This window comes from Tetrao urogallus (genome assembly GCF_951394365.1).
Source record: "Tetrao urogallus genome assembly, chromosome: 6".
NCBI classification, from domain to species: Eukaryota; Metazoa; Chordata; class Aves; order Galliformes; family Phasianidae; genus Tetrao; species Tetrao urogallus.
In genome coordinates, this window is record NC_136819.1 from 25,968,546 (window position 1) to 25,983,841 (window position 15,296).

At 37.3% G+C, this 15,296-nt stretch overlaps 1 protein-coding gene across 1 annotated transcript in view; it reads left to right on the plus strand.

Annotated features, from left to right (window-relative positions):
- STARD9 (StAR related lipid transfer domain containing 9) overlaps window positions 1-15,296 on the plus strand; it is a gene marked incomplete at both ends in the record, with an annotated part of 96,079 nt that overhangs the window by 61,790 nt on the left and 18,993 nt on the right. Inside the window, 5 exons of the mRNA XM_079536652.1 lie at window positions 119-201; window positions 1,223-1,326; window positions 3,511-3,558; window positions 9,890-10,077; window positions 14,203-14,686. Coding sequence (XP_079392778.1) covers window positions 119-201; window positions 1,223-1,326; window positions 3,511-3,558; window positions 9,890-10,077; window positions 14,203-14,686 — 907 coding nt within the window. The remainder of the gene's footprint in view (window positions 1-118; window positions 202-1,222; window positions 1,327-3,510; window positions 3,559-9,889; window positions 10,078-14,202; window positions 14,687-15,296) is intronic.

Sequence of the window (15,296 nt, forward strand, 5' to 3'; positions counted from 1 at the left end):
GTATTTTACAGTACTTTAAATATGCAGTAGTCTTTACACACCAGTCTAAAAATCTGAATATTCAGGGCACCATTTGTTATATTATGTCTGTAGGTTTCTAATTCATTTTTGTTTACAGGGGCCCTTGTTGTCCTCGGCAGGTCTCATAAATTTAGATTCAATCACCCTGCAGAAGCTGCTGCCTTAAGGCAAAGAAGATCAGTAAGTTCTAAGGATCTGCATTTTTCTTTTCTAATTCTCCACTGATTTCCTGATTCTTATTGATTTTCCTTTTTATTCTCTGTCTAAAAAGGGTGCCTGAGAAAGGTAATATTTCTTAACATCATCAAGTTTGCTGACTTCATTTCCTGCACCTAATGGCCTATGGTGACATAAACTTTGTTGGAGGACACTATTTCTTCATTCAGATACACTTATCAAATGAAGATGCAGATCCCTTGAATAATTTAGCGTTTCCTATTTCTAGTCATAACTACAGTGGGATTGAATCCTAAGGGCAGAAGATTGCTGTGAAGAGGCCAGTTTAGAGTCTTTCCATTTTTTATAATTTTCTGAATTACTCCCTATATGCTGACTTTTCACCACCCTTAATCAGATGTACTAACAGAAATGGAAAATTTTCAGGATTAAGTGCTTGAGCGTTGTTAGGCCAGAGGACTTTTAATTGTTACATACTCTGGAAATAGGTAAAGTATTTATTGGTACAGTAATCACAAGAACTAACTGCTGCAGGATACCGTTTGCTCAGCTATTTAAGTATCTCCCTCTCCCCCTAAAGAAAGAAGAAGTAGATTTTCTGATTTAAGACATAATCATATAAATGATACTGGCAATAAACTTCCTTTTAAAACAGTATTTTACATACTGACATTTTGTACTCACTACTGTCCTTTTGTACTTCCTTCTGTGGTTGAGATAAAGGGCTTAACTTCAATTTGCCTTCATCCTTTATTTCTTGAGTAATACAAGATGCACTACATTAAAGTAGAATTGCAAGAATGGGTGTCCTCAGTAACCAATTCTTAACAGCTTTATAGATTACTGAAGACTAAGCAGAACTGTAAGTGTGATTGTAAGCTCACTTGGGAGATATTATTATGCATATCCTGCATATTATACATCATGTGGCATGCAGCACTTTGCAGCAACAGTATGACTGATGTGTTGCAACTTCCTGGATTGCTGTGATATTTTTTTTTCCTCTCTATTCTTACATGCTTAGATTAATGATGTCCCGCCTATTTTGAGCTGTGGAGCTTTGGACTGGCTCAACTTAGATGGAAGTCATACTCATTCTCCTCATTATATCCTTTCTTCTCTTCAAAAGTAAGTTTACAAAGTAAAGTAAGTATAAAACAAAGCTATTTCTCCTTTAATACAACCTCAGAAACAAGGACTTTGTTCAGGTACAACTGAGTTGTATATAGAGTAAGTCCATTCATGTTTTCAGCTGGTCAGAACCAAATAAAATTGTCCAGGAAAATGCATTAGCTGAATTACTAATTTAAAAATGTTAGGATATTCAATCAGTAAATTTCAAGAATTATTCATTGATACACAGTGAATGTTAATGTGCAATCAAGAAAATGCTTTGATTGAGACTGTCAGGCTGTCTTAATTCAGTTCACTTGCACAAGTGTATTATGGTTTTTTTGTTTACAAGCTAATGTATAATTTTTGCAATGTTCTTCAGTGCACAAAAGGACTTTATCAAAATGAATCAGGATTTATGCAATGTGATTATCAATTCACTTTTCCTGCTAATTTGTTTTGAAAATAAGGTTTGTTTCATTATAAATTCCCTGTAGCTCAAGTAATATCAATCCCTTCATCTCAGAGGGCAATTGAAAAGTTTTTGGTTTTTTTTAAAGTGAGTTGTAAATAAGGCATAGGCTGCTTCCAAAGTGCTGAAGAGCTGCTCATATCCACAACATCTAGTGTTTGCATTTCTTGAGAGAGGCTTTCTGAAAGGAAAGTATTGGTGTGATAAAGACAGTGGTTAATTTATTCAGGTATATCAGGGAAATGAATTAAGATACCTCCTGTGTTTTGGTGTGTAATACTGTAAGAGTATAGGAGAACTAAATGTAATTGGGTTCTTTTTTCTTTTTTAATTTCTCTCAGCCTGGCACATTCAATTGACCTGTCAAAGGCAAGAAACAGCCATCTTCTCGTTCATATCTGTTGATAGTTATGCTTCTTGCTGGTGTGTTTTTGTGTGATTACATACTGGGAATCTTATCTTTTTCTGGGGAAGTATCTCATCTTGTTTTTATGAGCATAAAATGTTTTCCCTGTTTTGAACATCTCTTCATCCTTCTATTCAAGTGGCTTGCTTTCCACCTTGGGTAGTGTGTTTATATGTGCTCTCTTTAACTTACCTAATCTCTGCACTTATTTTTTTTAATTTGCTGCAGTGGTATTTTCTGTACAAAATGGTATTTGATATTTATTTCTTTATTTAGCTAAATTTAAAAAAAAACATGTAAGAATAATAGCTTTTCTAATGATCTCAGAAGTAGATACCATGTCAATCATTGCATGGGTTTAAACATCAGCAGTGGAGCATTTGTTATAGAACTAGCTCCTAGGTACACATACAGAAATCTGGAAGTCTTGCAAACAGCTTAGCAAAGCATTGCACTTATTTTGCCCTTTTTAACCTGACAAAAATAAAGAATACTTCTGATTGTTTTTTTTTCAGACTGTGTTCAAGTAACAGGTTCTTTTGTGTTGATCAGATTTTCAACTGTTTGGACAGGACTATGCGTATTACATAATATAACTTTACCTGAGACTTATCCCAAATGTTTCAAATGATTTCTTCACTAAAAATTAGAAATATTACTGTATTGCCTTCATGAATGACGATCTATTAGAGAATTAAGCTGTACACTATGTCTAAATTAATTTTCTTTCACTTGATGTAATCCAATGATATTTTTTTTCCCTTGAGTAATTATTTTGGCAAAGGCAAGCTGAACTGATGCACTTGGTCTTCCCTTAAAATAACCAGCAAGCCCCTATCTGTTTGGACAAGCAGTTGTGCTCATGGAGGGAGTTATGATTAAGATATACAGCCTAGGATCTGTAATATGAAAATAAAGTGAGATAAAAAATCATTTAAAATGTCTAGCCTTTGCAAAGTCAATGTCAGGTACTAAAAATGGAAGGTACTTTATAAACACTAATATAGCACTCAATGAAGTACACAGTGTGCTTATTTACTGAAGCAGTAAAAAAAAAAAAAAAATCCACCTAGCCCCGTGTCTTGTCTCAGCCAGGGAGGTACTTAGAGGAATTATAAAAGAATGGGGTAAGCTGTAAGTATATTTCACAGAAACACGCTCTTAATAGTTCATATATGCTTTCCCAGCTGCTACCAGTCTGCATCTTAGAACATTCTTATACTCAAAATTATAACATCTTCTCTGTGTTTAGAAGTATTCAGTGAAGTTTTCTTGCCTTCTCTTTGTACATCTTTGTAATTTCCTACTTTTATATTTACAGTAAAAAATGTACAAACTGTAAAGAAAAAAAGTGTTCTCCAGAAATAAGGTAAGATACGTCTAAATCATGCTGAATATTTTGGTCTCTCTAGCTTTGCCTTTTTCTTATTCTACGCTGATTTCCTCCAGAAGAAGCAAGTAGGCTCTAAGCTTTAATTTGACTTTATCACATTGAAACAAGAATCTCTACTTGCAGCTGAATTATAAGCATGTAGCCCGTATTTTAAAACCACAACTGCAGTGGGATTTACAATAAATTTGATGTCAGTAGTAGGTCCTGTAAATACTCGTTAGTATATCAGAATTTCTTCAGACTAATTGAGTTCTCTGCTTGTGAGAAGAAAATGGCTTATGGAAGAGTCCAAACAAAAGACCTAGCATAGAACATGGTCAATTCATACAAAGCAGGATGACAATTATGCACAGAAATCTTTCTGAAATTGTTGGGCTTCTGTGCATTTAGAAATCTTTCATCAGCAACTGATGGTATTTTGGTTTTCTCTGGAGTTTTTATTTCAGAATATATGGACATACATTTTGTTATAATCATTACTTAAAATCTTATCTCCTGTGCTGCCAGTAATACTACAATGTTTTGTTCATCTGCTTTCATTGGATTGAATCACCAGTTCAAGCTCTAAATGTATATTAAAATATTTTCAAAAACAATAGAGAACAAATTTTTACTGTTAAGCCAAAGTATTTAAACTTTAAGCATGAAATTTTCCTTGAAAAATGATAGGATTTGTTGCACTTGTTACTTTTCTGCTTGCTCATATACCCCTGCGCTTCACATTTTTGATGCTCACTGTCAGCAAGCAAACACATGGAAAGTTTGTGGCTGGCAACAATGATTGTATGACAGCATCACCACATACCAGTAGATAATGAAGTTGGAAAATGTCTTCTCCTGAAAATGCAAGACAAAAACAAAGCATAAGAATGTGGAAAAGGAAAGGACAGTAAAGAGTATCTCTAAATAAAGCATTTGATACTGGAGAACACAACAGAATTTTCATGCTACTGTGGTACACTTAAAATGTCCTCTTGTTACTTGTAAAAATAATGTCAGTGTTCTTACTAACACTAGAGAATTCCCAAGTGCCCTACAAATACAAGTTAAAGAAGTCTTTTGCAACCCTTACTCAAATATTTCACAAAGAAATTCACTGTCAATTACAGCAGCTCCACAAAGTTGAAGCAAAATAGTGGTTTAGCAGACGAACTGGTTCTATGTATGACAGAAATCACAAAGGGAAAATCTACGATAGAATGTAGTTACAGCTGAATTGGAATTTAGCAATGCAGCAGTGACCTTTATTAAAGTATGTCTGTGTCTTGTGCCTGTGACTTCTTGCCAAAGATAGCATAGAAGCATATTTAAAAGACTGCCTTAACTAAGTCATTACCTTTCTGTTGCTTTGGGGGGATTAAGTGAAGCAAAAACAAGTTTCTTTGAGAGAGCTAAAAAATGAAACAAAACAAACCTGCAAGCAAACCTGCTAATTGAAAATCTGAGTGATATTTTATCTGGTGGTAAATTTCCTTAACAGGGATTCCTTTGTGCATATTTCTAAATGTCCCTTATTTCCTAAGATTCTGACTGCTGGTAGTTGTTACTGATTTCTCATTTCTATCTCCTGCCCCTCACCCCCCAACTTTTGCTTTGAATTGTGTGAGCAGCATTGCTTCAGAGCTCCTTCATCATTCTTCCCTTTGCTTTAGGGAGGAGGAGAGAGAGGTCTGAGCCACAGTGATAGGCAGAAGCAAATGCACACAGTCTTTGCCAGTCCTTTGCTGTGTGCTGCTTGCTGCTGTGTGATGCTGAGGCCCTGCGGGAAGGGCCCTGGGTTGGACACGTGTAGAGGGAGGAGGAGAGGACAGAGCAAGGGGGGAATGTATATCAGAGGATGGGCTGTAACCCTGACTTGTGATTGCTCTCAGTGCTGGGATTTGCAAATGTGCAAAATGCCTTGCCAACATCTTTTTTGTCTGCTTTATTATTAACTCTTCTTTCCCTGGAAAAAATCATTAGTAAAAGAAAAAGACTTGAACATCAGGCAGACAGAGAAGGATGGGTGTGCTAACCTGATTGATGACCTGACTGATTTCTTTAGGAAAATGGCAAATCTCAGCTTTTAGCAAGTATTCCTCGCTTTTTCTTTTCTTTTCCTTTTTCTTTTTTTCCACTTGAGTTTCTCTAGCTGAGCCTTAAGATTTTGTTGCAGAAAGCCTTCTGCCTCAGCACAGAGCTATCGCTGCCATAGTTACTGAAAGCTGCATTATGCTGTAGGAGCCGCCAGCCTCTGCAACAGCAGTGGAAGTGTTTGGGGAAGAGGGGAGGAGAATTGCAGAATAGGATCCCGGAGAGCTGATGACAAAACAGGCTGGAAAAAATGTGGATTTACAGATGGTTCATTTAGCATGCGTCATGCAAACTTTGTGGAGAGAAAAATGAGACGGAAAAGCAATCCGGCAATATGGGTATAATATGAAAATTTTCTTAGTAATTTATTATCCTTATTTTAAGATTGTTCTCTTTCTGTTGTAATTTTAATTCCTGTTTTTAAAGGCTTACTTGGAGGGAGGGGTAACTGTTGACACTTCTTGATGCATTTGGTATATCTAGAAATCTGCATGCTTTTGTGAAATATTATGCAGTGTTGCATTTATTTTTAATGCTGAATGCCAAGTTCTGTGAAATAAGGATTTTGTTAGCTTTGTCTTGATATCAGCAAAAATGAAACTGTTTGTCTTATCTTTATCCTGGGGTTATATAGCTAGAGCTAAACTGGGGAAAGGTTGCTGTGGGAAGGAAGGAATACAAGCAGTAGCAGAAATGTATCAGTGCTTGATTCCTGTTTCATAGGATTCCTGTATTTTAAGTCTACATTTAATGCATATATTACATATATATTGTATTTATATAGTTATATAGTATATATTAGTTAAGATATTTTAAAGAAATGACTGATTTTTGCCTATTTCAGAATATTATATTCTTATGTTAATTTGATTGATATTTGTCTTTATTTTAGCCACTCAAATACCTGTTACAGAAGCTCTTTTTAAAATTGTGCACTGGGTGATTTAGCCCCTAAGTGGGCGTGAATCTGTTGTTTTCTTTTGGGGCTACTGTCATCTCATTTTTGAGTTTAATTTATGGTATGATTTCTATAAACTATCAAGGACGTGTTGACATGACATAGTGTATTCAGCAGCAGAAAGGGAGCATTCTCAATTCATGGTTTTGGTATCAGCAGTTCTTGAGATAGATCTGTATCTCGAGTCCAAACCAGCCGGTCATTTTGCTCCTGTGGTCAGTATCTGACAAGCAGAAGAAAAGCATTCCCTGTTCTGCCATAGTACCTGTGTTATGTAAGTGGCTGTGCATGAATTTTCATAATCTTTTTCTCTCGCTTGAGAAAGCTGTTTTTAAAAAGCAACTTTGTAAAAAGCTTTGATGTTCAATCTCCTGTATTCGGAGCTGTCCTTACTACCCTGACTGGCTTTTGTTTTGTACTGTTAAAAATTAGGGGATAGGAGATGAGGCGAAAAGGAACTGAAATAGCAGCAGAACTGCAATTTATGTATGTACCCTCAGCAGTGGTGAGACAGTCAACCTGCCTTTTGTTACAGAAACTTTCACCATAGAGAACTGTATCCATCAGCTACCTCACCAAAACAAGGCAGCAATAGTACCATGATGGTTGCTGTGATGTTTCTTTTCCAAGATTTAAAGCAAATTATGGTTATGCCTGTGTACTCTTTGCCCTTATGGGGTGTAATGATAGAGTGGACCAGTAAGCAATAACGTTCGTTTGGCCTGCATTGTGTTTTGCTTTATGTGCAAACACATGTGCTTATTGGAAAAGATTTTACAGTTTCATGTTAGATCAGCAAAAAGCTATTAAATCTGCATGAGGGAATATGCTAGTGCTGCTGAGAACAGTAAACACCACATTTCTGTGTCCATTGTTTGCACTGCTTATTCTCCAGTTCATTATAATATATGGCTGGGAGTTGGGAGCTGGTTTCAGCATTGTTGGAAAGTATAAGCCTGTTACCCTCTCCCAAATGTAAACAGATGTTACTTAACTACCTCTGCAAGCATTTTTTGAGATCTTAGAACATAACACATTTTTCTAAAAGAAATTGTATCTAGTTTTAGTAAGTAGATGCAGAACAAGAATTCATTGTCTACTCTTCTGCTAACAAACTCTGCTTTTCAGCATTATTGGCCATGACTTATTCTATTTCCTCAGTCTTATATAGAATACTGTTGATAATGTTAAACAAATAGAGTTAATCTCTTCTAATACTGAGCCTTCTGATGTTTGATGTGGTTTATGGATCCTCCTTGCTTCTCTTGGATGAACGTACTTTGTTTCTTTTGCATGTGTCTCAAACTAAGTGACTTTTACAAGGTCATGCACATGCAGTCTCAGATTTTCCAGATGTGTTACCATCACAGATATCAGATCGTCAGACTAAAGTCTATTCCACCATAAGTAGAATTAGACTTTTTGCAGAGACTTTACGTTTACAATTGCTGTTAACATTTTAATGCATTTGCAAGAGGAGGCTTCAGCCGACATAAAAGCTCTCTTGAACTAAGAAGTGCATAAGTAGTCCTTGCCCTGAAGGCCTTGCAGTGTAAGTGCATGAAAGCACAGAGGTGATATAACTGCTCCAAAATCATTGTGATTGTCTATCTCAGAGCAGTAGCAGCATAATAACCTCCAGGTTATATTGCTGCTCTATTACATTTCTCTGGAAAATACATAACGTAACCTGGAAGCCTAATTTGTGGAAAGCTTCCCTCAAAGTTACAATAAAAACCGTGGGAGCTCTTCTGAAATGAAACCCTTTGGATTTTGTTTCATACTCAAAAACTGATTCTTCCATAGTTAACCAGCCTGCCTTTAACCTCTGTGTTTGTCCCCCTGTTGCTGATGTCACTACAACAACTGAAAAGCTCGGGTATGAAATGGCCATAGGAGACCCTTCAGTGCAGCAGTGAAGTGTCTATTTAAACCTACTTCAAGTGAATAAGAAACCAGGGAATCCAGTCCTATTTCCTGGAATTCAAACACCATTTATTAAATAGAAATAACTATACATCACAGATTGTTGAAATCTTAGCAGTCAAGCCAAATACAAATGGGTCTTGGAGATCCCTATTGTAATTTGTTTCTGTAAGTCTCAAATAGACTCAAAAAAGTTAGAAAATGGAAGGGACAAAACTTTTACTCAGATTGCTTGCACCATGTAACGTAACAGAACAGAACATGCTCCTCTTCTGTTATTCTCATCAGCATTACAGTTACATAAACATAAAAAACAAACTGAATTCTGTTTTTCTCAGGTGAATGAAAGAGGGAAGAGAGAATCTTAAGTCATTCATATAGTCAGGTTTTCCTGCTGCTTCCTAGGAAAGTGAAAATGAATGTTCAATCTAGAGGGACTCCATCAGATGTGAGGATGTTAGCTGCTTAATTGCTACATCTGCTTTGTCTGCTAATCTGGTACATAAAGTTGTTGCTATAGAAATAGCTGCTTCAAACACATGCCTGTGGTTGTAGATAGAGATTACAAATAAATCCTGATGTAGCAAAGGTCAGAGGCTCGTTGGCCTTGGATTGATAATGATTTTACAAACAATATGACATTTGGTGCACATGACATTTGGTCAGGAAACAGGCCACTTGGAGGGACTGCATGGAGTTGTTTACAGGATAGTAACTTTTCTGATCACCGTTCTATTCCAGATATAGACAGAGCAACCTGCAGTGGTTGCATACGAGAGAGAGTTGGGTGACTGAATTCTTTCCTTGGTGCTGCTGGAGACCTTTGATGTAATCTCAGCAATTCCCATATTTCTTTCCAGATTTCAGATTTTTGATCTGTAAGGAAAAAAAAAACCAAACCTTTTCATTTCTATTTCTGTATATTTTTTTAAGTACTTGGGTGAAAAACATCCTATATTATTATATAGGTGATCATTAACCTATAAAACATAAACACCACTTTCCCATCCCCCGCTTCCCTTTGGAAGCAAAATGACAAGTGACCTGTTTTTAAAATTATTTCTATTGTTTTCTTTCTGGTGATGGAATTTTCAGTTTCACTATAACAATTTTCATGGTGAAAGCTGGTATTTCTGACAGTTCCAGGACTGTGGCCTGCTGTGATGTGCATATACTCTCTACCATCACGAATTCTTTGTGTAATGCACCCTTAATGAACACAGCAATATCCAGAACATTGTCTTTCTTTAGTAAGTTTTCTTTCTTTAGTAAGTAAGATGACGTGTTGCATTTACAAATGTTTGGTATTTTTTTCTTGTTTAAATTAATTGCCAACATTTTGAACTGCAGAGACATAGATGCTGTGCATGAAGAGTACAAGAAGAAACTGAAAGAGCAGGAAGCTTTCCACAGAAAACAAATCCAACAGCAGCAGCTCTATGTTGAGAATTTAAAGCAGCAGATCCTCAAAGGACAGGTCAAAGCAGAGAGAGAACTGGAAAATGACCAAGCCCTCATCAACCAGCAGATCCTAGAAAGTAAGTACCTGCCCCTCTCTCAGGTTTCTTCCGTAATTGCATTCTTTCATCCTCTTTGTGTTTTTGTCCTAGTTAGGCTTTGTATTGTGGTGGAAGTTTTTGTTGTTGTTGTTGTAATTTTGTTGTTGTTGTTACTATTGTTTTTTACAGCACAGTACTAATTTTCTCCTATGATTATCTCTCCTTTGAGAACTCCTTTGAGAATTATCAAGCACTGATTAACTTTGCAGAGCACCAGCAGCACTGTTTAATTAGTTCTGCAGGTCTTGACTGGGATAGGCTCACTGCTCCTCCTGTGGCACCAAGCCTCTCATCTCCCTAGTTACTCCCCATCCTGCTTCTCTAGTTTTGCTCTGATTATATCTGCAGTACAGTTCTCCCTTGCAGCAATATAGACAGAATCTGCTGTTGTATTTTCTACTTTTCTATCAACATTTCTGTGCTTCATAGAATGCCTTGGATTGAAAGGGACCTTAAACATCACCTCATTTCAACCCTGCTGCCATGGGCAGAGTTGCCATCCACCAACTATATCAGGCTGCCAGGGCCCCATTCAGCCTGGCCTAGAATGCCTCAAGGATGGGACGCCCACAGCTGTCTGGGCAACTTGTTGTAGTGCCTCACCACCCTCTGAGTAAAAAATTCATTCCTAGGTAAAGTATCGATGATGTTGGTTTGACACAAACCTCAGCTCTATGCTAACTATACCATGAAAAGCTTGAAACATTTTGAAATCCCAAAACATCAGAAGATAAGTGATCTTTCAAAAGTTCAGTGAAAAGGTAGCTCTCTAGCTTTCAAGAATCACTTTGAATTCAGATTTTGTTTATACTGGGTTTTTTTGTTCATCTCAATGGGAGCCTAATTCACTCTGCAAACCTCTGACAGCCTCTTTTTCTCAGTTTTCTCATTTTCCTGTGTCTTTCACTTTGTTCTGTGGCCTCTCATTAGTTACTGTCAGCTAGGGAAAGACCTGATTAACCTATGAAGATGTGTTGTGATACATGCTTATGGGAGATTCAACAGAAGAGAAACTAATTCTTAGGTACATAAACAGCCTGATTGGGATTAGAAAAGGTACTAAGATGATTCTTGTCCAATCACTGGCATGACTACTGTTTGCAATGTTGAGAATAGTTGTGATGTTCACAATTGCAGAGGACATACAAATTTAGAGGTATATTATGATGACTCTAACAAACTGATATGGGATAGCATAGTATAATAAATGATCCCGAGAGCTCAGTCTGTTTGCCTTGATCACAGCAAAGCTGGAGGTGATTTCATCCAAGTCTATAAGTAGGAACAAGGCTTTGGTAGTATGAAATAAAAATGTAGGAAGAAATTCTGTGGTAGAAACAGAAGTGAGACAAAATAAAGATTAAAAGTAAGATGCAAGTTTTATTTACCCTAAAGATGATTGATACGTGGTACTGCATTCTCCATTGCTGATTTTATTTTTAACAAAACTGTATTTAAAAAAAAAAAAAAAAAAAAAAAGGCATGCTTTGGTTCAAATAGGAGTTATTTCTAGCAAGTTCTTATAGTGTTATTCAAGCTAGAGATTAGATCAGTGATCAGATTCTGAATAGTAAATAGCTATGGCAAAAGGTGGAACCACAGCATATTTGGAGAGGTGTTTGTTAGCATCAATGACTTCTGGCCCTGAGTGATACTGCTTTGCACAAAGACATATTTAGCAAGACTTGTCCTGGTGGGGCTGAACAGAGTTTGTAGGGAGATTTGGTAACATTTTAAATCTTAAGAAGCTTTTGAGCATTGAAATAGGGTAGATAGAGTGTTCTTCCTGTTGTCTTCTATTGAATGGTCTGATCCAAGTTTCTTGATAAGAAGAGTACGTCTATTGCAAAGGCACCATTTCCATTTCACAAAGCCTGCTACTGGTTCCTGGAATAATTTCTGAATGTTTAGAGGCTTCCCAGAGCCAAACTTAGGCAGTTTACCATCTTTAAATTATGCCAAATGCAAGGAAGAAATTAAAAGGAAAATTGTGGAGATGGGGAGTATCAGGAGACCTAGTGTGTGTAGGCAGTACAGAGCTTCTCCAAAACGTATTTCTTGAAACAGGACAAGTTCTCTGTTCCTGTCTAGTTCCACTGTTCAGCTGTGCTCATATTAAGCTTAGCCAGACAAGCAGTTTTTGCAGCCAAATATAATTCTTTGTTTGGCAGCCCACCAGAGTTCTTTTGCCTTATTTGCACCCTCTTTTTCTCAGCTTCTGACAGAGGCAAGTTTGTGAGTAGACATTAATTAGTGTCTTAGAACTTTCAGGTCTATTACAGGGGCACACTCATCTGCCAAATACTCTGCTTCCTAGAAACATGCTGAAGAGGGCAGATCTGGGAATAAAGAGTTGAGGAAACTCTTCTGTATGTGAAGGTTAAGATGTTATTAAGAAGTAATAACAGATTATGACTAAAATGCTTTCATTTTATCCATAGGGTAAACATACTTATCTATAAAGTATCACTACTTCTGTGTGTCTAGCTGAGGACATAAACTGGAGACTCCCTCAGGTGGGAATCGCTAACAAAGAATGTTTAATGAGATTTGTAGTTACCAAACAACTGATGCTGGCAATGCTTATCCGCTAAAGATGGTTATTTTTCTTCCATTAGGGAAGCATCCACAGCCCCCAGATCCTTTCACGTAGTTCAGCTGCATGCACAGGGCTTGTGACCATGTCAAACTCTTATTTCCTAACTCCATGAATAAGTGACTAAAGGTGGCTCCTCAGTGAAGGGCTGCAACTAAGCACATTGAAGCTAAGCCCAGCCAAAATAGTGTTGCTAGGAAGACGGAAGTGCTTTGAAAAGCGTCTGTCCTTTGAGAAATGCTCATGTATGAAGGAACTTTGAGTGTGGTTTTCTATATTGCTTTTTCAGCTAATGATATATTTGTTCCTCTGTGCAGCTGAATATGTATATTTTCATAACAGCATAAACGTGAACAAAGTTTTTAACAGAGCAGATCCTATTCTTCTCTACTGCTTCTCTACTGACTGCGAAGATCAGATTCTCCAAAGATTTAGAGACGATTAAAAATGTAAACAGATGTAATATACTCTTATTAAATAAGGCTAATCAATTGGTTTGTTAGAAAAGAATATTAAGCATTTGTGAAATTTGGGGAATGCTCATAAAAAGGGAGAATCCAATTCTCTTTGGGAGTAGACTCCTGATTTTATGAAAAAATATGCATTGATGGGTGATATGAGTTTGTATGTGTTCATCCTGACAACTCATGGTTGTGTTGATTTCACTTGTATCCTTGCTATGAGTGTGTTTGAATAATTTCAAACATGTTGCATGCTAACCTGCTCGTATTCATGGTACATGGGTTCCCACCAGGCATTTATGAAATGCTCTGGAGCAGCCATAATCACAACAGGTAGAAAATTTAGTGGTTGTTGCTTCACCTCAGCCCAGATACCACACAATGTTTGTGTTGCTTGAGAAATTTCCATCTGGTGGGTAGAGAGGCTAGCAGAACTGCCCAGCAAGCAGCCACTTGGAAGCTTCCTAGTAGCCTTTTCTTCAACCCACTTAGTAGGCTGCATGCCTATCCACGAGCCTGAGGGCTGGCAGCAGGCCCCAGATATGATGCACATCCTGACTGTAGTGCTGGGAGATCGAGCTTTCAAGTTTACTGAATGTGCCACCAGTTTCTTATGTTCTGAACACGAAGTCCCTCAGCATGAGTTTAATTTCCTTCATTTTCAGCATGTATAGAGAAACAAGAGGAAATAGTTGGCAGGTGGATTTTTTTTTTGGTCCATTCAAGTTAATTTTAAAGGAAAGGACATGAGCAAAAATGTGTATAAAGCAGTGTTTGTCTTATAGCAGCTGTAAAACACTCAAACTCTTTGATGAGGAGTCAGTTACATTTTAATATTGCATTTTCTTCACTAAACAGTAGGAATTTATTTACCAAAGGCTCATTAGTATGTGCATTAAATTTTATTTTCTTCATTAACATGGAGATAGATAGATAGATTTGCTCTATCTGCATAGGAATTCTGTTCTTCAGTGGATTCTCGGCTAATTAAATTAATGAACAATGTTATTTCTATGCTTTTTACTTTCTTTCAATCATTGTTTACAGACCAACAGTGGCTTATAAATGAGAGTAACCGATTAGCTGCCCTTCAGCAACAGCAGAGAGAATTTGCAGTGCAAACAGAATCTGCGTTGTACGCAGAGGCTGAGGTACAGAGTAGCCTTGGTCTGGAGATCTCGCCTTCGCTGCTACAGCAGAACAAGAAGAGACTGGTGCAGCTGGAGCTCCTGCGAAGGTGCTCCTTAAAAAAGGCAGAAAGAAACATAAGACGTAAAAAGGTCAAATTCCAGCTGGAAAGGATTGTCAAGAAGCAGAAGTTATTGGAAGCTAAGCAAAACCTAGAGCAGCTGGAAGCTAACTGCTGGCTCAGTGAAGTTCGTGTGAAACAATCCCACATCCCAAATGAAAATATTGCAGGACAGGCCTCGGTGGATCACCAGTTACAGAACAGGAGGAGGTCATTGGGTTCGAGTTACTCACTGCACAGTCAGCATTCATTCTGTAACATCCATCTGCCCCAGGTACCCAGGTGAGTCAACATCCACCAGTTCCTCTGAATGTCAAATATTATTTAAATTCATGATATTTTCAATGGCTACCTGCAATCCAGAATGCCTTTTAGCTTACTGAAACAATCCTTAAAACTTGCGGTATCACTTAGTATATTGTACATCACACTGGAGCTGTTTGCTGCTTTCCTTGGATTTATGCAGTGCATTCCCTACTTAGGTCTCTGACGTGGTCTTGCTGTTTATTTCTTTCCTCCATCAATCCTTTCTGCGCGTTTTACCTCATTGTGATTGCTTACCAGAGCTTGCTCAACTTTGTTCTTGCCGCCTTTGTGTTGCTGGTAAATATTTGTTTCTGCATTATTATTGTGATTAGGATCAAATTATTCCTTCAGAATACTTTTACTAGTGTGATTCTGCCTTGGACTTTGAAGTTGATTAACCTTCTCAAGCCAAATACAGCACTACACAGTACTAAAATGTCAGGGCGATAGCGTGTCTATCACAGCATGGCTCCCGAGGCAGGAAGTGGCTTAAGTCCGCAAAGTGAATTCCTGTGACTTAGAACAATCTTCTATTTTTAACTAAAACTTGCAGCTACTTGAAACTGTGAAGATTAAATATCAAGGT